General features: G+C 58.0%; 1 protein-coding gene across 9 annotated transcripts in view; it reads right to left on the minus strand.

Annotated features, from left to right (window-relative positions):
- Window positions 1-15,068, minus strand: part of CTTN (cortactin) — a 30,190-nt gene extending 15,122 nt beyond the window's left edge. For 3 of the 9 annotated variants that reach the window (XM_086676630.1, XM_086676631.1, XM_086676638.1), the window contains exons 1-8: window positions 14,914-15,068; window positions 10,053-10,194; window positions 7,646-7,732; window positions 7,445-7,518; window positions 5,612-5,741; window positions 2,225-2,335; window positions 1,212-1,266; window positions 384-494 (exon numbers count right to left, since the gene is read on the minus strand). In XM_086676630.1, the coding sequence (XP_086532756.1) occupies window positions 384-494; window positions 1,212-1,266; window positions 2,225-2,335; window positions 5,612-5,741; window positions 7,445-7,518; window positions 7,646-7,732; window positions 10,053-10,194; window positions 14,914-15,020 (817 nt within the window). In that variant the 5' untranslated portion in view covers window positions 15,021-15,068. Of the gene's footprint in view, window positions 1-383; window positions 495-1,211; window positions 1,267-2,224; window positions 2,336-5,611; window positions 5,742-7,444; window positions 7,519-7,645; window positions 7,733-10,052; window positions 10,195-11,283; window positions 11,461-13,700; window positions 13,767-14,307; window positions 14,336-14,913 lie in introns of those variants that run through there. The other 6 variants (XM_086676632.1, XM_086676634.1, XM_086676636.1 and 3 more) reach the window with 6 other exon arrangements.
- Between the last annotated feature and the right edge of the window lie 10,036 nt (window positions 15,069-25,104).

Genomic DNA, 25,104 nt, shown 5'->3' on the forward strand with positions numbered 1-25,104 from the left:
TGTGTCTCCCTCTCTCTCTGACCCTCCCCCGTTCATGCTCTGTCTCTCTCTGTCTCAAAAATAAACGTTTAAAAAAAAATAAAAAATAAAAGTAAAAAAAAAATAAACCACCAAGAGCCTGAATCCCATGGTCCAAAGCAGAACGACCTGGCTCAGCAGACTACGAGCCCTTCACAGGACGGGGCTGAGCCGCCGTCCGAAGGACGACAAACCCCCTAGGCCCACGGAAGAGACAGGAGGGCCCTCACACATTCAGGTAAAAAGGCTGCGGGCGTGTAATGTGAGCCAGTCTCCCCGGGGCTGGTTCTGGGGACGCGGGAGGCCGGGGACACGGGGGGACACAGGGGGCCCCGAGCGGGGAGGACGTGCCGCCGCAGGCCGACCTTTCTGCGACTCGTGCTTCTCCGTCTTGCCCTGGTAGTCGAAGCCCACGGCGCTCTTGTCCACGCGGTCCGCCTGCACACCGTACTTGCCACCAAAGCCACTCGAGTAATCTGAGGGGACAAGACAGGGGTCGGGGACAAAGCCCAACGACAGACTGTTCACTTGTCAACGACTCACGACAACAACATTCCGGAGTTAGGAGTCACCGGGAGATGAGGCACACGTTTGAAAACGCCACCCACGGCCACACACCAGTGAGCAGGGCTCGGCCTACAAGCTTGCGTCCCGGGCAGCGAGGACCCCAAGCCTGTGACGGGCACCTGCTTCCCAGGGCAGAAGCGAGCCGTGTTCTCACTCGGGAAAGTAACCGTCTGGAAGCTACGTGGCTGCGATCCCTTTCCAAAGGGACAGGAAATGTCCGCGCCCTGGCTCATCTGATGACAAGCAAGAGGCAGAAGTCACCAGCTTGCTCGAGACACATCAAGTGCCCTGAGAAGGTGACACGCTTTCGCTGGTAAAAAAGGTTCTAAAAGGCACACCGTAAAGGTCAGCCAACGCCGTGTCAGAGAGCACGCGTGCGCAGTAAAAGTTGAACCATCGTTGATTTAAAGGCTCGCGTTTCCATTGTTGGGGGGACGTTAGCGTTTCACGAAGCGGGCCCCAGAGCCGACCATCCAGGGAACACCGCTCAGAAAGACAGCTTCCGCGGCGGCGACACGGGACCCAGACACCTGGAGAGCACAGTCCTCCCCGGAGGCGACACCGCCTTCCCCAGGGAACCACCTCCGGGGACATCGCCCTCCCCCCACCTCGGCCGCAGGCCTTACCTTTCTGCGAGGCGTGTTTCTCGGTTTTCCCCTGGTATTCAAAGCCCACAGCAGACTGCAATTACCACAAAGAGGGAAACACGTTTTTAGAGGTCTCCAAAACGGTTCATCCGAACCCCGAACACACGTGAAAAGTTCGAAACCACGAACCATGTTAGTTTTCTACCTCCGATTCCCTAAGCCAGGGGCAGGCCTAACACCCAAAGCTCCAGGCGTGGAAATTCGCTGCCACAAAATGTTCAGCAACGCCCAGCAGGCAGTGCGGGCGGACCCGCGGCCGCCCGCAGCCCCCAAAGGGCACGTGGGGCTCGTGGACTTCAGCCCCACGATGCCAGCCCGGGCGACCCCCCGCCGCCACAGGGACGCCTGCTTTTCACGCGGGCCCTTCCAAGAACAACACTAACGTCAGTAGCGAGAACGGGCACGGCGGGGGCATCTGCACACACGGCCCCGGGAGACGGGAATCCCCATGGCCCCATTTTACAGGCAGTTCACGCTGAACCGCGGCAAACGGGCTGTAACGCCTGAGTGCAGATAGACGCTGAACTCCAAAATCCAGCTGCTGTGATATAAAACAGGGTCCAGACGGCCTTTGCCCAGAGACTGAGAGGCTGAGGCCCAGAGGTGCCAGGCGGCACCTGGACGCCGGGCCTCAGCCCTGGATTGGGCGCGCGCGTGGCCCTCTGAACACCGCCGCGTCGGGGACATCCGTGCAGGGAGGGTGGCTAGACGTGGTCCCCAGGGGCACGTTCTTGGGCAGCGGAAGGCTATCCTGGTCTGTCCGATCAGCGGGTGCCAACGTGGGGGATTCGCACAGGAGCCAGGGCGTTCCTGCTCTCACGTCGTAACCTGACCCATCATCTCAGAGCCAGGGATCGGGGGGCTTCTAGAAGCCTGGACGCCCACCCCACAGTCCTGCATCAAGGCGCTATCTTGAGCGGCCCAGAGGACGCCCCGGTCTAGAGGGAGGGGCCCCATCACCCGCGCTCTGGTGCCCCCGACGCCTCACTCACCTGGTCAACTCTGTCCACCTGGACACCAAACTTGCCTCCAAAGCCCCGGACGGAGTCGACCTGGGAGCAGTGCTTGGAGAGCTTCGACTGATACTCGTGGCCGACGGCTGACTGAAACAGGTCACAGAGAGAAGGTGTCCGTGTCAGACACCCCCGTGGCACGGCCCACGGGGAACAGGCCCCCACGTGCGGTCCACACCAGGCCTCCTCCCCGAAACACGCCCGGTGCGCAAGCCGGCAGAGGGGGGGAATCCCTGAAGCCACCCGAGACCCTGCCGGGTGGGGGCTTCTGATGTGACGGGCGCGGGCAAGGGGCCACGAGGCCAGTCCCGTGCAGAGCCCAGCCTGACACCCGGCACCCCCAGATGGCGATACAGTCGCTCGCTCTGCTGAAGCGAGGCACCCGCCTGCCGCGTGGCGCAGGAAAGAGGACCAGAGATACCCGCCGACAGACGGAGACGCAGACTCGCGCTCTCGGGGGCGACACGCGCTCGGCCGCTCTACAGAGCCACCGCGATCGCGACGCCCACCCCGTCCACCCACAGGGTCCCCCACACGGTAAAGTCGGGGCGTCCCGCCACCCTGGCCTCCGCAGGGTCAGCCACCCGGGGCCTCGGCGCCCCACACCGGGCGCTACAGCTGTTGGTGAACAAAGCTTCTGGAACGCAGCCCCCACCGTGCATTTACATATGAGGCCGCCTCTGGGATCCGACCACCGAGTTTGGTAAATGCCAGATGCCCACAGCCCGCGAAGCTGAAAAGACTGACAACCAAGCTCCCGTGCGGCCCCCGACCCCGCCCAGCCTCCCGGCACCAGGCTCTGTCCCCAGCGTGGACGGCCCGGACGCCTGACCGAGTGTCGGCATCTGAACCTTCCTTCTTACGGCCGACGGTCTCACCGCCTGGGACGCGGCGCGGACGGCCCTCCGCCTGGTCTCCCTGGGGCTGCACAGGACGCCTGGGTCAGGAGGAGCCGGGGCGGAGGCGGAACTCGGGGGGCCGTCTCAGCACGGCGCAGGGGAGAGAGTGGCCGAGCTTCACTCCAGGCCTCAGAGCCGGGCCACGCTCTCCCCTCCCCGGCTCCACTCTGATGTCCGTCCTGCCCGGAGACCGGAGGCACACGGACCTCCCAGGGCCTCCAGGCTCCCACTCAAAGGTGCTGACAAAGCCCCCCCAGGGGACCGGGGCCCAGCGGCTGCCACGCCTGCCAGACCACACTCCTCGCACAAACACGTGCCTGCCGGAGCGGGGTTTTGTTCTCCGAGTCTCCGTCACGTTCTCCTCAAATCTTAACCCAGAGATCTCTGGGCTCTTTCCAACTCAGAGCGGACAAGTTACGGATAACTTGAGTCATGTGTCTTTGGAGTCTCGTTTTTTTGTTTTAAGCTTCTTTACTTATTTTGAGAGAGACGGACGTAGCGCGAGTGGGGGAGGGGCAGAGAGATGGGGAGAGAGAGAATCCCTAGCAGGCTCTGCGCTGTCAGCAGAGAGCCCGACGCGGGGCTCGAACGCACAAACCGCGAGATCGTGACCTGAGCTGAAACCAGGAGCCGGGACTTAAGCGACGAGCCACCCAGGCGTCCACGGAGTCGTGCTTATTTCTGACAACAGGTTGGTCCAATCGTGCCCCCGGGAGCTGCAAGCTAACCTTGCCTACGGGTGCAGTGAGGCACGGAGGGAGGGGCTGCGAGCCCATGGGAGCACCCCCACCGCATTCATTCCTAAGGGGAGCCCCCCCCCCCCCCCACTACACCAGCTGTAGACACCCGAGCGTTTCCCCGAGCCGTCTGGGCACCGTCACTGTCACTCGTGAGACACCGCTGAGCCTGCCCGGTGCCGGGCCAGGCATGAGGTGAGGAGGACAGGTCCCAGCCCCGGAGAGCGTCCACGGAAAGGCGGCGACGTCCAGAGGGAGCGGAGGCCCACAGGGAGAAGGCACGGGGGAAAGGCAGCTGCAGGCAGGCTGGCGGGAAGGAGGGCTCCCCGGGGAAGCTTCGGCGACTAGAAAGGCCAGAGCCCAAGGCGTTGGGAGGACAAGAGCGGCAGAGAAGCCAGAAGTGACAGCCGTGTTATCACTGCCATCTGATAGCTTCATCATTTGCCCCAACGTGCCGCTATTCCAACCCAGACCTGGGGACCCAGACAGACCACGAATTTCTCTCTGCTTTAACTCCCCACAACACCACGGGCACAGGCTTTGTCTGGGGTAGGGAAGGCTTCTACCTGTTTCTCTCCTGTCCTAAGCACGTGGGGCCGGGGGCCGGGGGGGAGGGTTTGTCTGTTCGTACTGCAAAAGGCCACCAGGCTTCTTCTTTAGAACCCGAAGATTATTCTGCTCCCCACCCTGCCTGTCTAGACACCTCCGGGAATGACAGTCACACCAGGAGACGTCCCCGTCTGTTTCCTGCAGCTCACTCTTGGTCCAACCCCAGCTTAGGCAAATCCGGGACCTGGCGTGGGGGGCCCACGGGCCCCCCACGCATCTGCTCTGTGCTAACACCCGCAGCGTGGCACGCGGGGACACAGCGGTGCCATTCCGTGCTCGGCCCAGACACGGACTCCGATCCGGGCAGGTCTCAGATTACAGAAGTTCCAGATCAGCTGACAGTTTCCCTTGTACGCAGAACAGAGGCAGACGGCTGTCGGGTCAGGATGTTACGCTGGTCAACCCGGGAAATTCACGTCTACGGGGAGGTCTGCGGACCGTACGCAGGAACCTCACTTGGGAAACACGTGACCCACCACCCCTACTCCGTATCATCTCGCAGGGGGGTGGTGAGCAGAGCTGATCTGCTCCCGGTCTCTCAGGACAGAGGACGCAAAGTGCCAGCCGAGGCTGATGCGTTCAGTCGACCACGATGATGCCGTGTAGCCGGGTGGCAGAGAAGGCTCGCCTGCTGCCCTCAGGGAGTGCTCTCTCCTGGCCTCACGGGCAGTGACTCTACACAGAGGGCCGGGCCATGCTCCTCCGTGAAGGTCACCGATGCCTGGAGGACAGCAAGGCTCCTGCTGGCTGAAGGCTCGCCCGTGCCGTGAACGAGAGCCCCCCGGTCTGGTTCTGGTCCGCAGACCGGCTCAGGTGAGGCTTGTGGTGAGCCGTGGGCAGCAGGGACGCCGACACCCACGCTCAAGGCAGCCCTGGGCTGCCGTCCTCGCCCCAGAGCCCCTCCCCCCCGACCCAGGCCAGCCGCCACATCACCCACACCCCGGCAACCGTGCGAATCCCAAAAGAGCTTCTAAGACACAGGAGCCCTCGTGAGGAAGGTCGGTCCACAGAGGGCATCTCACCTTCACCGCGCTGACGCAAGGCTTTTAGCCAAGAGGTCTGGGCCCCTACCTCGCCAGCCCCGTCCCCGCCGAGGACCGGCACGCAATGCCATCGCCTACCTTGTCCATGCGGTCCTGCTCCACGCCAAACTTCCCGCCGTAACCGTGAGAGGCTTTTGGTCCCGTTTCAAGCTCCTTCTCCTTCAGGCTCTGGTGTTCTTGAAAAACATTCTCTCTCAACTTGTGTATGCTGGAAGGGGAGGGGAGGGGAGGGGAGGGGAGGGGAGGGGAGGGGAGGGGAGGGGAGGGGAGGGAAGACACAGACACAACTGAGAGGGCGGGCGGCGGGACCGCGTGGCCCCTTTCCTCCACGCCCCCAGTCCCTGCCTTCGCCGGGCTCCGGGCTCCCTTCCTCCGCCAGCCGGCCCATCTGGTCAGCAGAGCTCAGAGTGACGCTTACAGGGAAAAAGGAACTAATCTGTGCTGGGCCAGTGAGTCATCCCAAATCCAAGAGTGGCCGCGCTAAAACGTGAGTTTTTCTCTGATTTCTTACGGAGAAGAGGTTCTCTTTCCTCAGGTAGCGGGATCAGGAGAAGCCCTTTTGCCGGCATCACCTCACGGCACAAGCGGAAACCAAGCCAACGGTCCCGTATCCGAGACCCTGAGACGCTGCTCAAAGACCATGAGACGCAACGTGGAGACCACGTCTCTACTTGAGGTGTTACTGCTTTTACCTATTCCAAGGTGACACGAGAGACTTTCAGAATTTATCATCTAAAGCCACTTTCTACTTTTAACACCGGGGACAGCGAAGCGGATCACAAGATGTGGCGAAGATGTGGCAGGTCAAGAAGCTTCTAGAGCTGCCACCATCAGGGGACCATAAAGTGGCACAAAGGCCACCCCGCAGGGCTGTCCAGGGGTCACCGTGTCCACACATCTGGACAATCCCAGAGTGCACTGAAAAAGCAGACCACGGCCCAGTGCCCTCGGCAGGGTGGGGGGAGATACTGTTCCAACACCTGGAAGGGACACAGGGCGCCCACGACCGTCCCAGGGGCTCACGCGACATCCAGCACGTTTCGAAGCCACGGGAACAGAAACAACGAGGGAGCAACGGTGACTTCACCAGCTCGGGAGTCGGCTCCCAGGGCCTCAACGTCCTCACGTGGCTTCTGTGGAAGGTGTGGGCTCAGCAAGTCAGGGAGGAACCAACACTTGGGTCTAAAATACCCACGCTACAGACTTCACCCTCTTTTGGGGATGATTTCCTGGCTCTGCTTCAGCCAAGAACAGCTTCATTTTCCCGAAAGATACAGGGCCAAGGAAGACAAACCCCGCAGGTGACCCGGACAGATCACAGGGACGGCCCTTCACGGCAGGGACGGAAGGGTACAAGCGGAAGGCGGTGCGGCCTAAATGAAAGTCTGAGCACAGTTTCAAGGCTTTTACCTACACTTCCTGACAAGGAAACACCACCGGAAGGAGCAGGGCCCACTCTCCCGCGGGACAATCCCTCAGCTCTATTTGGGGCCTTTCGGGAGAACACGATGCTCAAAATCCAGCTCCCCGGTACCCCACGGGCAGTGACAAAGCAGGAAAATTAGAGTCGTGGGGGTGGGAGGTTTAAGGCGTAAGGTATTCGAACCCACCGTGTGGGGCAGGAACCCCCCACCTGCAGACCGCGTGGGAGACCACGTCCCTTAGAGATGCTAGAATCGTCAATACAAGAACTGTTTGTGACGGGAGCTTCTCAGCGACCACGTATATGTGCAAACACACGGAGAGAAGCATGGAATCGCGTCTCGTGGGAACCTCAGCTCGCGAGACAGGCCGAGCCGTGCCAGCGTGCGTTCACAGAGAAGCTGTGTCCTCCCCCCCCCCCCCCCCCGACCGGTCTGCATCTTCGCCCTTCAAAAGGCCGATTTCACACCAACATTAAGAGTCTCTTACTTGATGTGCTCCTGGTGCCCAGACCCTTGCACGGTCTTGGCCCCCCATCTCTGCTCCTTCTCACTCACGTCGTTCTGGAAAGAGAAGTCAGTGAGGAGTGAGGCCCACGCGGGCCTGTAAGACACACGGACAACCCGAACGGAAACAGGAAGAAAATCACTTCTGGGAAAAGTGACACAGAGGTAGGCTGGTGACTCATACCACAAAATCGGGGTCGGTCTCCCAGTCATCGGCGCCCCCATCGTCCTGGGGGATGGTCACGGCGTGGCCCGCCGAAGCTTTCCACATCTGAAAGAGCAGGGCCCGGGGTCAGGGAGGCCTGGGAGAACGGCTCTTAGAGGCCAGCCGACAAGCTCTCTGGCCACAGCATGACAGCTCGGAGCTCGGGGGGCTGGGCGGCCGGGCCACCAAATGCCCACCCAAAACCCCGTGCGGGAATGACATCAGACGCAAAAGAAACATCGTGTGAGATTTCTAACACCGCTCTCAAGTGGCATCTAAGACCCATCAGAAACATTCCAGCTTCAACTCAAGTAGGAAAGTGTTCTGGAAAATAAGAAAGTCACGCGTGCATTGACATCATCCATGAAGAATACATCCCTCCAGGGGCGCCTGGGTGGCTCCGTCGGTCAAGCATCCGACTTCGGCTCGGGTCATGATCTCACGGTTCGTCGGTTCGAGCCCCGCGTCGGGCTCTGTGCTGACGGTTCAGAGCCTGGAGCCTGCTTCAGATTGTGAGTCTCCCTCTCTCTCTGCCCCTCCCCTGCTCACACTCTGTCTCTGTCTCTCAATAAATAAATGTTAAAAAAAAAAAAAAAAAAAAAAAAAAAAAAACACATCCCTCCAGGGGCACCTGGGGGGGTTGGGCTCAGTCTGTTAAGCATCCAACTTTGGCTCAGGTCACAATCTTGCCGTTCATGAGTTCTAGCCCCATGTCGGGCTCTGTGCTGTTGGCGCAAAACCCGCTTCGGATCCTGTCTCCCTCTTTCTCCGCCCCTCCCCCGTTCTCGCTCACGTTCTCTCTCTCTCTCTCATGGGCTGTTCCCTCCTCCTCCAGCACGTCAGCGCCGGAAGGGGCCATCTGGCACAGAGACCAGGGACAGCGGCCTCACACCTGAACAAGACAAGACTTTTACCGACTGCGAAGGTAAAATCGAACTTTTAAGGATTTCAAGAGAAACCTATGTGTGCGAACAGGCTAGTTTTCCACACAAGTACTGGTAAAATTTCACCTCGGCCAGGAAGCAACTGAAACACTGTTTTAAGTTGATCACCCAGGAGTTCCAGCCACGTGTCTGAACCGGGGACACCCAGTGGGCGCTTTGTGGGGTGCCACACGGGTGCTCCTGTGGCTTGAATCCAGCCACAACGAAAGCCCGTCTGGACCCGCCCCCTCCAGCTCTACTGGGTCTCAAGTCCAAATCCGGGTGGCAGCGAGGGGCAAATCGGGGCACAGCTCTCACATCCCCAGATGCGACTCCTGTCACTGTCTCCTGAACAGGCAACAGTTTGCTAGCAGGTAAGGCAGGATCCACACTGTCCCCTCAAGGCCACCTCAAACCTCGCTCCCTTCTGTCTAGGTGTCGCAAAGCCCGGCAACAACTTCCCAGATGTAATCTGCTGTTGACACGAAGTAGAAAAAAAAAATTTTTTTTAATGTTTATTTGTTTTTGTGAGACAGAGAGAGACACAGTGCGAGTGGGGGAGGGGCAGAGAGAGGGAGACACAGAATCTGAAGCAGGCACCAGGCTCTGAGCCATCAGCACAGAGCCTGATGCGGGGCTCGAACCCACGAACCATGAGATCATGACCCGAGCCGAAGTCGGACGCTTAACCGACTGAGGCACCCAGGTGCCCCTGTTGACACGATTTTAGACAGCAAACAGACTCAACTCTCAGCCCGGGAGGGGCAAACCAGACTATGGTCCTGGGGCGCCCATTCACAAAGGAAAGAATGGATGACCGAAAGTCACGATATTTGCCCCCAGTCTCTTCGTCTCCAGTCAAGTGTGCCCCGTGGCCCCGAGCTGGAAAGAGGCCACCAACTGCAGGACTTCAGCTGCCTGCAGTTCGGGCCAGAGGAGACAGTCACATGAAAGGACAGGGTCTCTGGGGAGGGCCGGTGAGGCCAACTCTCCCCAGAAGGTGAAGGCGAAAGAGATCTCTGCCCGTTGTTCTAGACTCATCAGGAAAACACAGCAGGGCCCCACCTTCCCTGGTCCTTCTGGAAGCCAGCTTCATCAGAGGGCAGAGAGAGCACCTGTGCCTGCCTCCTCACATCCTGCCTGGGAGCCGCGCCCACCGTCCACCTGCTTCCTGCTCCCCAGCTCGAGCTCTCTTTCGAAACCACAGGCCACACTGGAAACTGGGCGTGACTTCTTAAAAGTCATTGACTCGTTTATTCGCAAGTAATCTCTACACCCAACATGGGGCTCGAACTCAGGACACGGTGACCCCAAGGTCAAGAGTCACGTGCTGTTCCAACAGAGCCAGCCAGGCACCCTCCTGACTTTACTTTTTATGTAAACAACAAAATATCCTCCCAGCAAATTACTGTCCCGACAGACCCAAAGGGAATCCCCTTCCCCTTCCTGGCTCAGGGACTCACCCCGGTGGCCCCGAGGGAGAGGACACAATGGCGACAAGGCACAGACCTTTCTTCCCGCCCCAAGGTGAAAGGCTGCTCACAGGTCCCTGTCTGAAACGCGGTGATCCGATGAGGAAATCCCAGGCATCTGGAGCGATTCCGTCTGTAACACGATGAAGAAGAAAAGCTCAGGAGGGCGTCTGCCGCCAGGCTCTCTGGGCAAGTCGTCACGCGTGCAGAGCCTCTCAGGAATCCATGACCTCCTCCCGCACGTCACACGGCTTTGGGAAGAAATCTGAGAGGAGGGAGGGAGGGAGCGCACTCTACTAACCAAAAAGCTCAACCGGTCTCCGGACACATTGAGAAAATACAGAAAACAACAAGTCTCCAAAGATTTATAGCTGCCTAAAGTTTTCCCTTCGTGCAAACAGAAATTATTGCTGCAGACTGCCAGCATACATCTTCTGTCGGCCTTCTAAACAACGACATTGCTGGGGCGCCTGGGTGGCTCAGTCGGTCGAGCACCCAACTTCAGCTCAGGTCACGATCTCACGGTCCGTGAGTTCGAGCCCCGCGTCAGGCTCTGGGCTGATGGCTGAGAGCCTGGAGCCTGCTTCCGATTCTGTGTCTCCCTCTCTCTCTGCCCCTCCCCCGTTCATGCTCTGTCTCTGTCTCAAAAATAAACGTTAAAAAAAAAATTAAAAAAAAAACGACATTGTTAAAAGTAATAAAATCTATTACCGTGAGTTAACACACACACACACACACACACACACACACACACACACACACACACACAGAGGGCCACCTGGGTGGCTCAGTCCGTTTAAGCATCCGACTTTGGCTCAGGTCATGATCTCAAGGTTCGTGGGTTTGAGCCCCGCGTGGGGCTGTATGCTGACAACCCGGAGCCTGGAGCCTGCTTCGGATTCTGTGTCTCCCTCTCGCTCTGCCCCTCCCCTGCTCACACCCTGTCTCCCTCTCTCAAAAATAAATAAACATTGGGGCGCCTGGGTGGCGCAGTCGGTTAAGCGTCCGACTTCAACCAGGTCACGATCTCACGGTCCGTGAGTTCGAGCCCCGCGTCGGGCTCTGGGCTGATGGCTCAGAGCCTGGAGCCTGTTTCCGATTCTGTGACTCCCTCTCTCTCTGCCCCTTGCCCGTTCATGCTCTGTCTCTCTCTGTCCCAAAAATAAATAAACGTTGAAAAAATAAATAAATAAACATTAACAAATAAATAAGCTAAGAAAACCTCTCTGAAAGGGACCGTGATGTGGCCGGGAGACACACGGCACGGGGACTGCTGTCTGGATGAGAAGCGGGGTGACTCAGGAGCAAGGGAGAAGCCGGCTGCACTTCTAATGAACGGTTACGGTTACTGCACAGAGATCAAGACTCCAATTAGTCAAGCCACCGACTCCCCACCGACTCCCGAAAACGATACGGCAGCCTCGACAGGCACCGCACGGTTGGACGTTACGGAGCAGAGGAAGAAAGTCCCCTCGTTCCCTAGAAACAAGCCAGTCCCGAGCAGGCGCCGCTTACACCCGCGAGCAGCTCCATCACAGACCAGGAGCCACAGCGGCGGTGCCCCGCCAGCCTTCCTCATGCTCCATTTCCTACTGAGTTCCTGACCCTACGATTCACGCCCGCCTTCTCCTCAGTCCCCTCTGGACACCCTAACTTCTGCAGGCTGCTCCGCACACGCCAGGTACCGAAGTTGTTATCGTCATCAGCAAACATCTAGAAACATCCACACAAGAGCAGCTAGTGATAGCCTCGCATCTACAACAAATTAGTACCCCCTCCAAATTCCAAATTAAAAACAATTTTTTTAAAAAACATCGCAAGGATAACTAAAAATGTAAAAGCCTGCATATTTTTTTGCACCCAAACATAATGCCTTTGGCCCCCTACCTCACACCGTACACAAAAACCGGCCAAAGATCTAAAATTTAAGCGTAAGCTATTAAGCTCTTACAAGGAAACACAGGAATAGATTTTCATAACCTCCAATTTGGCAACAGTTCTTAGCACGAAGAAGACGAAATGTGAAACTGTGCTTCAGAAGCCGCCATCAAGAGCGTGAGGACAATTCACGGAACAGGGGAAACTGTTCCCTAGTCCCATGTCCAAAACAAGTCAGGAATTCCTGCAACTGCATTAATATAAAGGACACTTAACCACACTGCCAAACGGGGAAGGACCTGAATAGACGTCTCCCCAGAGATATGAGAGCTACTCACATAAGCTACTAGCTACTAAGCTCACAAAAGACACCCGGGATGGTGAACCGTCAAGGAAGCGCAACTCGAGACACAGCAGATACCGAGCCTCCCATTCCAGGATGGCTGAAACCAAAGACACAGCCAATAACAACTTGGAGGGGGGTGTGAAGAAATCGGAACTGCCTCACCCCACGGGTGGGAATGCAAAGCGAGGCACCGTGTGGCAGGTCCTCAGAAGCTTAAACACAGTTACCAAATGACCCAGGGGTTCCAACCCCCAGAGACGGACGCGAGAGAAACGACAACTTCCGTCCGCACAGCAGCCTGCACGGAACGCGCACGGTATCCTTCACGACAGCCCCAAAGCAAACACGATGCCAACGCCCGTGTTACGTAACCGGCCCACGTGAGCCACTAGTAGGAGGGAATAGGATCTGGCAAGAAACGGGAGTGAAGGCCGGATGCCCCGCGACACGATGACGTGAAAACACACGAAGCAAAGCAGCCAGATGGCGAAAGACCGTGTATTACACAGTCCCGTGTACGTGCAATGTCCAGAGCTACCAAGTCTATGGAGACGAAAAGTACATGGGTGGTTGCTGGCCCTGGAGGGAGGGTAACAGGGATTCTTCGTGAGGTGCCAGAATTACCCTAAAACTCATCGTGGCGACCGATGGCTGCTCAACTCTGTGACTAGACTAGAAAACTATTTAATGGAACCTTTAAAAAAACTTCTTTTAATGTTTATTGCACGTTTGAGACAGAGAGAGACAGAGCACGAGCAAGGGAGGGGCAGAGAGAGAGGGAGACACAGAATCCAAAGCAGGCTCCAGGCTCCGGGCTGTCAGCACAGAGCCCGACGCGGGGCTCGGACTCCTCAACCGGGAGATCACGACCTGAGCCGAAGTCGGACACCCAACCGACTGGGCCACCCGGTCGCCCCTTAATCGAACCCTTTAAATGAGTGAACCACACGGTATGTGAATTATATCTCAATGAAACGGTCACCCAGAAACACTGTTCGCTGTTCACCATGAACAGACCTTCCTTGCAAACGTCACACGTGCCCACCGACAGCACACCAGCATGAACTCAGCTCGCGCTGCCACACAGAGTGGCAAACTCTACAGGACAAAGTTTCAGATGATGGGACAGAATTCACTTTGCAGCAACCTCGCTACCTTCGCTGGGGCAGAGGGGCAGAGAGCGAGAAGGCATCTGAGCAGCCAACACAGGGGTCTCGGACGCCCGCGCCCCGCCAGAGGAACGCCCCGGGGGGGTCTGGGCCTGTGTGCCCTCCTCTGCTCAGAGCGCCCGCGTGCACACCCACAAGGTGAAGGCCAGGGACTGTGACCCAGTCCACCCGTGGCTGGCACAGTGCAACGCAGGGCAGGGCCCGGAAGACTCGCGCGCTCAACCACACCCTTTCTGAGCACCTTACCTGTGCTGCACGGCACCCACCAAAGTCTGAATCACCAAACGCACGCACTTAATTAAAAGTGTTCTAAAGATGAGCCCATCCAAATGCTTCCACTGGAAGGCAAGGGCTGTAGTGACTGGGAGACCTAGGGTCAAACCGGAGTCGGCATCCCCCTCCCCCTTTATTCCTGGGTCCGGAAGTGACCTTCAGGACGCTTCCCGCTCCTTCGGGATCTGGGACTGCTTTTCCGAGAGAGCCAGAGAGACACCGGGGCAGTGACTCACCAGGCGGTCAGAGGGGGCAGGACAGGAGGGGCCTGCCCGACAGCCCCGGGCTGGCCGGGCCTGCTGGGCGGAACCCCGCGGCCAGAACCCAGGGGGTTAATCCCTGAAGGAGCGCGGCGCCCGCAGGGCGGGCCGGGGAGGGGAGGCCTCCAGGACTGCGCTCAGCGGAAAATGGCATTCCTCCCCGAGAGGCCCCACAAGGCCACGGATTCCAGCCCGAGGAAGCCCGGTCCCCTCTCCCCCCCGCCCCTCCAGCGGGCGGATCGCGCGCCCGTAACGTGCAAGCGATGGAAACAGAACACGCAGAAAGCCCCAAAGCACCTTTCCGGTGACTTCCAACATACCCAGAGGAGGGGCCGCCCCAAATTTAGAGCCTCGCAACTTGCCGCAGGGGCGCACGTCGCCGCACTCCCACTGACCTGATTGCACAACCTCGCGGAAGGCGCGGGCTGCGGGAGGACCCCGACCCCTCGGATCCGCCCCTCCCCTGCCCCCGCGACCCCGGCCGCTCCCCGCCGGATTCTCGCCTCTGGGACCCCGCCCCGCCGACCCCGGCCCCCTCCCCGCCCGTCCCGGGCCCCCCCCCCCGTCCCCCCGACCCCGTTCCTCCCCCACAGGGCCCCTCTCCCACCCCACCTCGCCCAGACCCCCCGGCCCCTCCCCCTCGGGCCTCCCCCCTCCCCTACAGCGCCGAGGCCCCCCACCCCCGTCGCACCCGCCCGGCCCCCGTCCGCTCCGCAGCCCCGACCCCACACCTCAGCCGCCCGCCCGGCCCGGGGACGCCTCGCCCGAGCTCCCCCCGCGCCCGAAACCGCGAGCGGAAGAGCGGCGAGACCGCAGCGACCGCCGCTTCCTTCCCGTTCCGGGGCTGGCGGCGCCCGAAGGACGAGGCAGAGAAGCCGGCCGCCCCCCCCTTCCCTCCCCACCCGGAGGAGGCCGCGCTCGCTCACCGCCGCCTGGGGTCCGTCCGGGCCCGCTCGGTCCCGGCCCCGCCGCGCCCGCTGCTCCCGGCGCCCGGCTCCGCTTCCGGTTCCGCGGCGGGGAGGCGGGGCTGCATCCGGGTCCCGGCAAGGCCCCGCCCCGCGCCCCCGCGGTCCACCGCCGCGGACCCCACGGCCGGGAGCGGCCTCCCGCGCCCACGTGGCCCGGGCCGCGCCCTCCGCCGGCGCCGACGCGAGCTCCGCCCGGGTGCTGGCCGCCCGACAGGCCTGAAGTGCACTCGGCCGGGAGGAAGTGCCGCGGGGCGCCCGCTCGGACTGTGATCGGGTGAGGATTCCAGGTCTCCCGGCCCGGGGGGAAGGAACGTGCGAAGGAGCACGCTCATCATCCCCCGCCCTCCCCGTCCGACCATCCGTCCCTCCACCCACCCTCCGTTCACCCACTCACCCAGCCGTCCGCCCTTCATCCATCTACCCATCCATCCTTCCATCCACCCATCCATCAGACAGCTATGATCTGTCCGTCCACGCACCATTTCTTCGCCCCTCCACCCGCCCATCCTTAGTGGGTCACCTGATCTTCCACCGACCCACCCTCCTGTGCATCCAGAGAAGGCCACAGATGTATCAAGAGAAGTTCGGCAGATTAAACATGGACCTGGGCCGCAGGGTCCTTCAGCCTAGAAAGGAAGTCAGGCATAATCACGCAGATACATAACTAAGAAACAGAATAAATGCTATAAAGAAGGCAAAGGTGTTGTGAAATCGTTTTGGAGAAAAGGTGGGACCTGGACTCACCCAGGAGATCAGAGAAGGAGTCTTTGAGCAATTAACATTTGTGCCAAGATCTGAAGGCCAAGTAGAAGGAAGGAGGGTAGAATTTTCCAGGTAGCGAAAACAGCATGTGCAAAGGCCCTGAGGCAGAGGAACTGAAGAAAGTTCAGTGTAGCAGAAGCATGGTGATGAAGCAGGACAGTGGGGGAAGACGGACCCAGGTCATGCAGAGGCTGGCAGGGCACACAAGGACCTTGATCTTGATTCTAAAATAAATGGGAAGTCCTTAAAGTTAAGCATAGACGAGACATCATAAAGTTTGAATCGTAATGAGATCCCTCTGGCTGCAGTGTGGGGAATGGATGGGAAGAGGGCCAGGAAGGAGCGTAGTACAGCCAGTTCAGGCAAACGGGTGGTGGCAGGTAAGATGGAGAAAAGGCAGTAGATACAAGAGACATTTAGGAAGTTAAATTCTCTTGGGGCGCCTGAGGGGCTCAGTCGGTTGAGCCTCCGACTTCGGCTCAGGTCATGGTCTAACAACCCGTGAGTTGGAGCCCCACGTCGGGCTCTGTGCTGACGGCTCAGAGCCTGGAGCCTGCTTCGGATTCTGTGTCTCTCTCTCTCTGCCCCATCCCCACTCATGCTCTGTCTCTCTCTGTCTTGAAAATAAAATAAAAACATTAAAAAAAAATTTTTTTTTTGAAGTACAAGTGGTTTTTTTAAGTTTTTATTCAGATTCTAATTAACATTCAGTGCAATATCAGTTTCAGGTGTGCAATATAGCGATTCCTCGCCTACAGAGAACACCGAGTGCTCATCACAAGTACCCCCCCTGAATCTCCCCCTACCCGTTTAGCCCATCTCTGACCCACCTCCCTCCATCAACCCTCAAGTTTGTTCCCTAGAGTTAAACGTCTGTTTCTTGGCTTTCTCTCTCTCCGCCCCCTTTGCTCATTTGTTTCTTAAATTCCACATGAGTGAAATCATACGGTATTTGTCTTTCTTTGCCTTATTTCGCTTAGCATAATACGCTCTAGTTCCATCCACGTTGTTGGAAATGGCAGGATTTCATTCTTTCTGATGACTGAATAATATTCCGCTGTATATACACCGCATCTTTATTCATTCATCAGTCGATGGACACCTGGGCTGCTTCCGTATCTTGGCCGTTGTATATAGCGCTGCAATAAACAGAAGGATGCATGCATCCCTTCGAATTAGTGTTTTTGTACTTTTTGGGTCAATACCCACTAACGTGATTGCTAGACTGTAGGGTAGCTTTATCTTTTTTTATTTATTTTTGAGAGAGAGAGAAAGAGAGCGTGAGCAGGGAAAGGCAGAGAGAGAGGGAGACAGAATCGGAAGCAGGCTCCAGACTCCGAGCCATCAGCACAGAGCCCGACGTGGGGCCTGAACTCACGAGCCACAAGATCATGACCTGAGCCGAAGCCGGACTCTCAACCAACTGAGCCACCCAGGCGCCCCGGGTAGTTCTATTTTTTTTAACTCTCTGAGGAACCTCCACACTGTTTTCCAGAATGGCTGGCTGCGTTGGTTTGCATTCCCACCCGCACCTGCTGTTTCTTGTGTTGTTGAGTTTAGCCACTGTGACAGGTGTGAGGTGACATCTCATTGTGGTTTTGCTTTGTCTTTCCCTGACAATGAGCGATGCTGAGCATCTTCTCATGTGTCCGTTGGCCATCTGTTTTGTCTTCTTTGGAGAAGTGCCTGGCCAAGTCTTCCGCACATTTTGTAACTGGGTTATTTGTTTTTTGGGTGTTGAGTTTTACAAGTTTTTCGTGTATTTTAGATACTCTCTATGAGATGTGTCATTTGCAAATATCTTCTGTAGGCTGCCTTTTCGTTTTGTTGATTGTTTCCTTTTGCTGTGCAGAAGCTTTTTATCTTGAGGAAGTCCCAATATATTGTTGCTGTAATCCCGTAGTTTTTAGTATAGTCACAGGCTGATAACGACCGTGACCACAAGAGAATTTTAGGACATTGGCTTTTTGTTGTTAATTTTTTTTTTAACATTTATTTTTGAGAGGCACGCCGGGGAGGGGCAGAGGGAGAGGGGGACACAGAACCGGAAGCAGGCTCCAGGCTCCGAGCTGTCAGCACAGAGCCCGATGTGGGGCTCGAACCCACCAACTGCGAGATCATGACCTGAGCCCAACCAACTGAGCCACCCAGGCACCCTGGACGTTCTCACCCCCAACAAAACCCAGCTCATGAGCAGTCACTCCCACTCCCTCCCCGCCCCCCAAAAGCTGCTACGTCCTCTCAGCAAGGCGAGTGTCCTTGCTTCCACTTTTCCGACGAGGACAACCCAGGCTTCCTGGAGATTTTGCGGCAGGAGGGCGGCATGAGCCTTTGTGATGCCCAATGAGGGCTCTGGCTGCTGGGTGGAGAACCGAGCAAGCCTCCGGGAGACTCCCGGGTGAAAAGAGGCGACCGCTGCCCCCTCTGACGCAGGGCTCCTGTCCTGCAGGAGGCAGGGACTGGCTGGCTCCATGGCAACTGCAGACACAACACACGTTTGCAAAGCACAGACGTACAACAGCCACGCTCAAAACTGAGTTGAGCGTCTCCGCGGACCAGAAACGAAGAGAAGTGCAAAGTGCTGGGGGGGGGGGGCCAAGGCCGCGTGCCTGATGGGCCTGAGCCACCCCCCTCCCCGCCCCGTCTGTACAAGAAGACTGGAAAGGTCACTGCAGCCGGGCATGGGGAAGCACCCGGTATCTGCATCACCAAGAAGGCCCAATGCCTCCGAGGGTGTGGCAGAGACTGGAGCTGTGACGCCCCCCCCCCCCCATGCCCTTCTTCCTTACCAATCGGGCATGTGTCGCTACAGGATGGCTCTTGGCTTCACTCGGACATGGGTGCGGAGCGGCGGGTTCTGGGCCCGGCCCCTGGAAACCCCCGTGGACCCCCCACGCTATGGGATGGTGTGGCAGCAGAGGGGGTCACTTTCCTCTGGCTGCTGTGACAAATTAGGACAAATGTAGCCGCTCAAAAAATCCCCAAAACACAACCACCCCACTTTGTTCTCCTAGAGTTCTGGGGTCCAGAGGTCTGACGGCAGGGTCATTGGGCCAAAGCCAAGGTGCCGCCCGCAACGGTCTTTCGGGACACCCGAGGCAACAACCTGCTTGTGGCCCTTCTCCCTCCCGAACGTAGCTGGCAGTCCTCGCCTCACTCACACCTAAGCCTCTGTTGTCACATGTACTTCCTCCTTGTAGTGAAATCTCTCGCGGCCTCCCTAGTCTAGGGACACCTGTGATGACAGGGCCCACTCGGACAGTGCAGGGCTGTGGCAGCTGAAGCAGACGGGCCGCTGGAGCCCCGAGTGGAGCTCCCACGTCCACGCCTCTTTGCAGCCTGACCGTCCTGGTCCCTCCGGGTCGCCGTCACAGAAAAGCACCGAAGAGGCGGCTTACGGGCCACAGAAACATATTTCTCACAGTTCTAGCGGCCCGAAGTCCAAGATCGAGGTGCCAGCAGACTGGTGTCCGAGGAGAGCCGGCCATTCGCAGATGGCCACCTTCCTGCCGTGTCCTCACGTGGCAGAAGGGGCAAGGGAGCCCTCCGGGGTCCCTTCTACAAGAGCCCTGGCAAGAGGTCTCCACCCGCGGGACCTAAGCACCTCCCAGAGGGCCTGCCACCGAGTATTATCACGTTGGGCACGAGGTTCAACATAGGAATTTGGGGACACACACACACACACACACACCTCACAGCGGTGACATTGCTGTGCCTCCTGTCCAGAGGCAGATGGGGTCTATTCCCGCAACCTCTGAAATCGTGGCTGGCCTTGTGACTTGTTCTGACCAACAAAACGTGGCAGAAAGGGCAAGGGAGCCCTCCGGGGTCCCTTCTACAAGAGCCCTGGCAAGAGGTCTCCACCCGCGGGACCTAAGCACCTCCCAGAGGGCCTGCCACCGAGTATTATCATGTTGGGCACGAGGTTCAACATAGGAATTTGGGGACACACACACACACACACCTCACAGCGGTGACATTGCTGTGCCTCCTGTCCAGAGGCAGATGGGGTCTATTCCCGCAACCTCTGAAATCGTGGCTGGCCTTGTGACTTGTTCTGACCAACAAAACGTGGCAGAAAGGGCAAGGGAGCCCTCCGGGGTCCCTTCTACAAGAGCCCTGGCAAGAGGTCTCCACCCGCGGGACCTAAGCACCTCCCAGAGGGCCTGCCACCGAGTATTATCATGTTGGGCACGAGGTTCAACATAGGAATTTGGGGACACACACACACACACACCTCACAGCAGTGACATTGCTGTGCTTCCTGTCCAGAGGCAGATGGGGTCTATTCCCGCAACCTCTGAAATCGTGGCTGGCCTTGTGACTTGTTCTGACCAACATAATGTGGCAGAAATGACACTGCGTGAGTTCTACATACACCGTTAAGGGGTCCAGCCCTCGGAACACCTTAGGTTCTGATCTTGGGCTCCCGGAACCTGAGGCCACGTCGCGGAGTGTGGGAGAGCGGCAAGAGCGGGAACTCAGGCGCCCCAGCCTGCAGTCGGCACTCGGGGCCGGTGACCGCCACCACGTGGGGATCCGGCGAATCCAGGAAGATCTGGCAGAAGAGCCACCCCGACTGGCAATCCACCAAATCGGGACAAACGAGGGATCATTGCTGGTTACTACCACTGAGTTTGGGGGTGGATTTTCACACAGCAGATGAGAAAGCAGAGCAGATGGTGATTCTTCAGTGGATTATGAAATCAGATTCCGGGGGGGGGGGAAAGGCAGGGTGCAAAATAGAAGGCAGCAGAAGAGAAAACGTAACCGTTCGTGCGTCCACAGGAGTTGCGATTATCTGCTGCTGTGTGAGAAACCACCCCAAAGTTAACAGTAAACGGCCATTTGATGATGCTGCGGTTCCGTGGAGGGGACGTTGGGGCAGGGCACGGGGCAACGGCTCATTTTTGTTTCCAGGGGAGCCCCAGCTTCGGTGGCTCAAATGGTTGGCCACGGCTGGGATGAAATGACTGGGGCCATGTGGCTGGGGCTTTGGTTCGGACTCTTGGGGAGAGATTCTCATTTCATCTCCCCATCCTGTCTTTGGGGATCAGAGGTCCAGTGTGGCTTCCTCAGATGCTGGGCACATACAACAGGTACTCGGACTTCTTACTTAGGGACTGTTTTATTTTTTCTTTTTAATTAAATAATTTGCAGGAGAGAGAGAGAGAGAGAGAGAGAGAGAGAGAGAGAGAGAGAGAGAATCCCAAGCAGGCTCCACACTGTCAGCTCAGAGGCGGACACGGGGCTTGAACTCACAAACCGTGAGACCATGACCCGAGCCAAAACCAAGAGCTGGATGCTTAACCGACTGAGCCCCCCAGGCACCTCTGGGGGCTGGTTTCTGTCGGGCTCCTGATGGCCTCAGTTCAGCGGTCCCTGAGCATCACATCTACATACCCATTTGGTCAACTCCGTCACTGAGGCTGGCCCAGGCTCAAGGGGAGGCCTTAGACTCCACCCTCTCAACGGGAGTTGTAGGGAAGCACCTGCCGCCCATCGTGACTGTGACGTCATCATATGCCGCGTTTCAGCAAGTCTAAGACGTCACCACTTGCAGGACGTGTCCTGAGGTCACACGAATCAAAATGTGTAAAGCAGGGTCAAGATGGAATCGTGATGTGTAGCATGTGTGTGATGACTTGTGGCAGGAGATGTGTCTCCGCTGCCGGGTGCGGCTCAGAGTTCGAACCCGGGCTACGTTACGTTCCAAAGTGAGGGCCAGGGAGCAGTCCGTCCAGGCTGAGACCGTCTATTGCACGGAGGGGATCCCTAAACAACTACTAACGTTTTCCATTCTAGAAACTTCTGCACAAATACCAAAGGAGGATAGACAGTAAACCCTCGTGAATCCACCACCCAGCTTCCACCAGTATCAACCCACACGGTCAGTTAATGTTTGACGCATACCCCGACCTAACCCAGGGCATAGAAGTCGCAGAGGTTGGGTTAGTTCATGTGTAAATACCGGGCCATACGGTGGCACCGCGAGCCCTTTCTGTTGTAGTCCTAGCAATCCATGCGGCTGAGCAATAAATAATGCTTTATTGCCTCGATGCCACGAGATAAATCTGAGATGGATGGGCCGGGGCCCTCACTGAGCACACAGGAGCTGGTAGGGAAGCAAGGGGAGGAAATGGAAAGATCAGGAGCACACGGGGTAGGGAGGGGAGGAAGAACCAGAGCGGGGCAGCCACGGTTGGTTTCCCCGGAAATAGTGTGCATGCTGTGACTGTGAGCAAAAAATTAAAAACAGGGAGGCACCGGGAGGGCTCAGTCACTTGAGCTCTGACTTCCGCCCAGGTCATGATCTCACGGTCCGTGAGTTCGAGCCCCGCGTCGGGCTCTGTGCCGACAGCTCGGAGCCTGGAGCCTGCTTCGGATTCTGCGTCTCCCTCTCTCTCTGCCCCTCCCCCACTCACACACACTCTCTCTCTCTCTCAAAAGTAAATAAACATTAACAAAAATAAAATAAATAAAAAAAAGAGGGGCACCCAGGTGGCTCAGTTGGTAGACCGTGCAAGTCTTGATCTAAGGGTCATGGGTTTGAGCCCCACGTTGAGGGCAGAGATTACTTAAAATCTTTAAAACTAAATAGAAATTAGGGTCACCTGGGTGGCTCAGTCGGTTTAGCACCTGACTCTTATTCCAACTCATGTCATGATCTCACAGTTCATGAGATCGAGCCCCACGTGGGTTCCGTGCTGACAGTGTAGACTCTGCTTGGGATTTTCACTCCCGCTCTCTCTCCCCCCCTCTCCTCCACTCTCTCTCTAAATAAATAAACTTTAAAAAAAGTTAAATTAACATAAAAATTAAAAAGGAAATAAGGTGTTGGAGACTAACACGTCTTCAGCCCTCTAGTTGTGCAATGTCACAATCCCTTAGTCACCACGATCATCAAAATTAAAAAGTTTTTTATTTAGTTTTTTAATTTTTTTTTTGACAGCACATGCGTGAGTGGCGGAGGGGAGAGGGAGAGAATCCCAAGCAGGCTCCGGGCCGTTAGCGCAGAGCCCCATGTGGGGCTCAAACACACAAACTGTGAGATCACGACCTGAGCTGAGATCAAGAGTTGGACGCTCAAAGGACTGCGCCTCCCAGGCGCACCTACTTAAAAGATTTTAAATCCATTTACATTACCTTTAAAAAATCTTTAAAAATTTTTTTAAAGTTTTTTTATTTTTGAGACAGAGAGAGACAGAGCATGAGCGGAGGGGGGGTATCGAGAGAGGGAGACACAGAATCCGAAGCAGGTTCCAACACAGAGCTGTGGGCACAGAGCCCGACACGGGCTCGAACCCACGAACCGTGAGATCGTGACCTGAGCCGAAGTCGGACACTTAACCGACTGAGCCACCCAGGCGCCCCAAGGACGAACGTTCCTACAAGAGGCGGCAGGTGAGGCACACGGAGAGGGGGCGCGGCACCCAAGCTGGGCAAGGACGGAGCCTCCCCGCCCCCCACCCCCCCCCCCCCCCCGTTCCTGCCCAGGCCCCGGGAGGTGCAGACACAGTGCCGGGACTGCGAAAGGTGCAGCAGGGCGACAGGGACGAGAAACAGCAGAACCCGGGCCACTCGTTCCCACCGAGGAGTCAAGCGACGGGAAGGCGAGAGAGAGGGGAGCGTCTGAGATCTGGAGAAACCCACCCAGCGAAGCCTCCGCGTCAGGAAGGCGGCACCAACCGCCCTTGCGCATGCGCCTGCTGCCCCTCTGCAGAGGCCGGGGGGGGGGGGGGAGGAGGCGGGGGGGCCAGACCCCGGGGGGGGGGCCAGACCCCTCTGCCTCCCGCGGAGGCACCCGTCCGGGCGGCGGCAGGACCCCGCTGGCAAAAGGCGAGGGGGAGCGCGGGAGGCCACGATTACCTTCAGAACGCGGGTCGGGAGACCCGAGACAGGACCTTAAGGGCAGCAGTGATGAGGGTAGAGGGGCCTCAAGGAGGAGCGTGTGGCCGTGGGAGGAGTCAAGAGTCTTCCCTGGGACCCTGCGGGACTGCAGCTCGGCCCGGGGAACGTTTAGTGGCGGGGTTGGGGAGGTTGGGGAGGTTGGGGAGGTTGGGGGGGGCGGGGCACAGCCAAGTATGGCCAACGCGTGTTCTCAGGCAAAAGTAAACTTAGCAAAACACTAAGTTTTACTAAAACACCCGCAACTTAATGAACCCTGGTGAATTGGGCTGTTGCCAGAAACTTTCAGATGCCCAAGGCTTGCCCAGATTTGATGGGGAAAAACGGAATGTTGGATGTAAAAAGCCAGGAAGCACTCCGCGGTTTCAAATCTCACACTTAACGGGGCGCCTGGGTGGCTCAGTCGGTTAAGCGTCCGACTTCGGCTCAGGTCATGATCTCGCGGTCCGTGAGTTCGAGCCCCGCGTCGGGCTCTGTGCTGCCAGCTCGGAGGCTGGAGCCTGCTTCCGATTCTGTGTCTCCCTCTCTCTCTGACCCTCCCCCCATTCATGATGTCTCTCTCTGTCTCAAAAATAAATAAAAAAACAATAAAAAAAAAATCTCACACTTCACACTAACGACTAGGAGGAAATGCAGAAAATAAAGATCAGCCAGCACAGGTTCTGAACAGGAAGACACAGAGTGACCTACCTATGCCCTGAGGGACCGGAGACCGAAAGTATGACCCCACATGAAGAAAACACGCGGCCTTCACGGGAGTAGCCGGTCGGCCCTGGCAGGAGACACAGAACAGGAAGGTGAGAACCGAGCCATCCAGCAGTGCCCACCCCCCACGGCCCACGGCCCAGGGCGTCCATCCCCGGACCGGATGGCCATACGCTCTACGCGGCACAGAGGGAGGGAACCGTCCGGTCACCTGAGCCATCGGGGAGCTTGTGCCAGAGCCGCCCGAGGTGGCCTCGTGAGGGCTGCCAACCCCAGTGCAGGCGGACCCTCCCCTCTGCCACGCCGACTGGTATGGGACTCAGGACTGGGTCTGAGCTACGGGAGAAGCAGCCCGGCAGGTTCCCAGGGGCTGAGATGATGGGGAAGGACGCGGCCCTGGGCACCGTCTTGTGACCTTGGGAGGACAGCAGCAGGAGAGGAAAGCCCACACGGAGGATGGAAGCGGAGCGGAGACAGGGTGGAAGGCGTGCGTGTGCCCACGGATGCACGCACGCGCACACACACCGCTGCCTCCTGTCGGCCCGGAGGAGGGGCGGCCTCAGCCGGCCCTGTCCGTGGACCAGTCCCCTGGCCCTGCTGGCCTATCGCCTGGGCCCCCAGCTGCACGGATCTTCCGGGGCCGCTTCCTCTGGGGCACGGACACCCGGCCCTCCTCCGGAGGACACCCCCATCCTGTACGTCCACCTTCCAGCTGTGTTATTCTATCAGCTGGTTTCCACACTAGGCCTTCCACGTGGCAAAAGTGCCTCCGTG

Source organism: Puma concolor, chromosome D1 (genome assembly GCF_028749965.1).
Source record: "Puma concolor isolate L17-30 chromosome D1, mPumCon1.1.hap2, whole genome shotgun sequence".
Taxonomy (NCBI): Eukaryota; Metazoa; Chordata; class Mammalia; order Carnivora; family Felidae; genus Puma; species Puma concolor.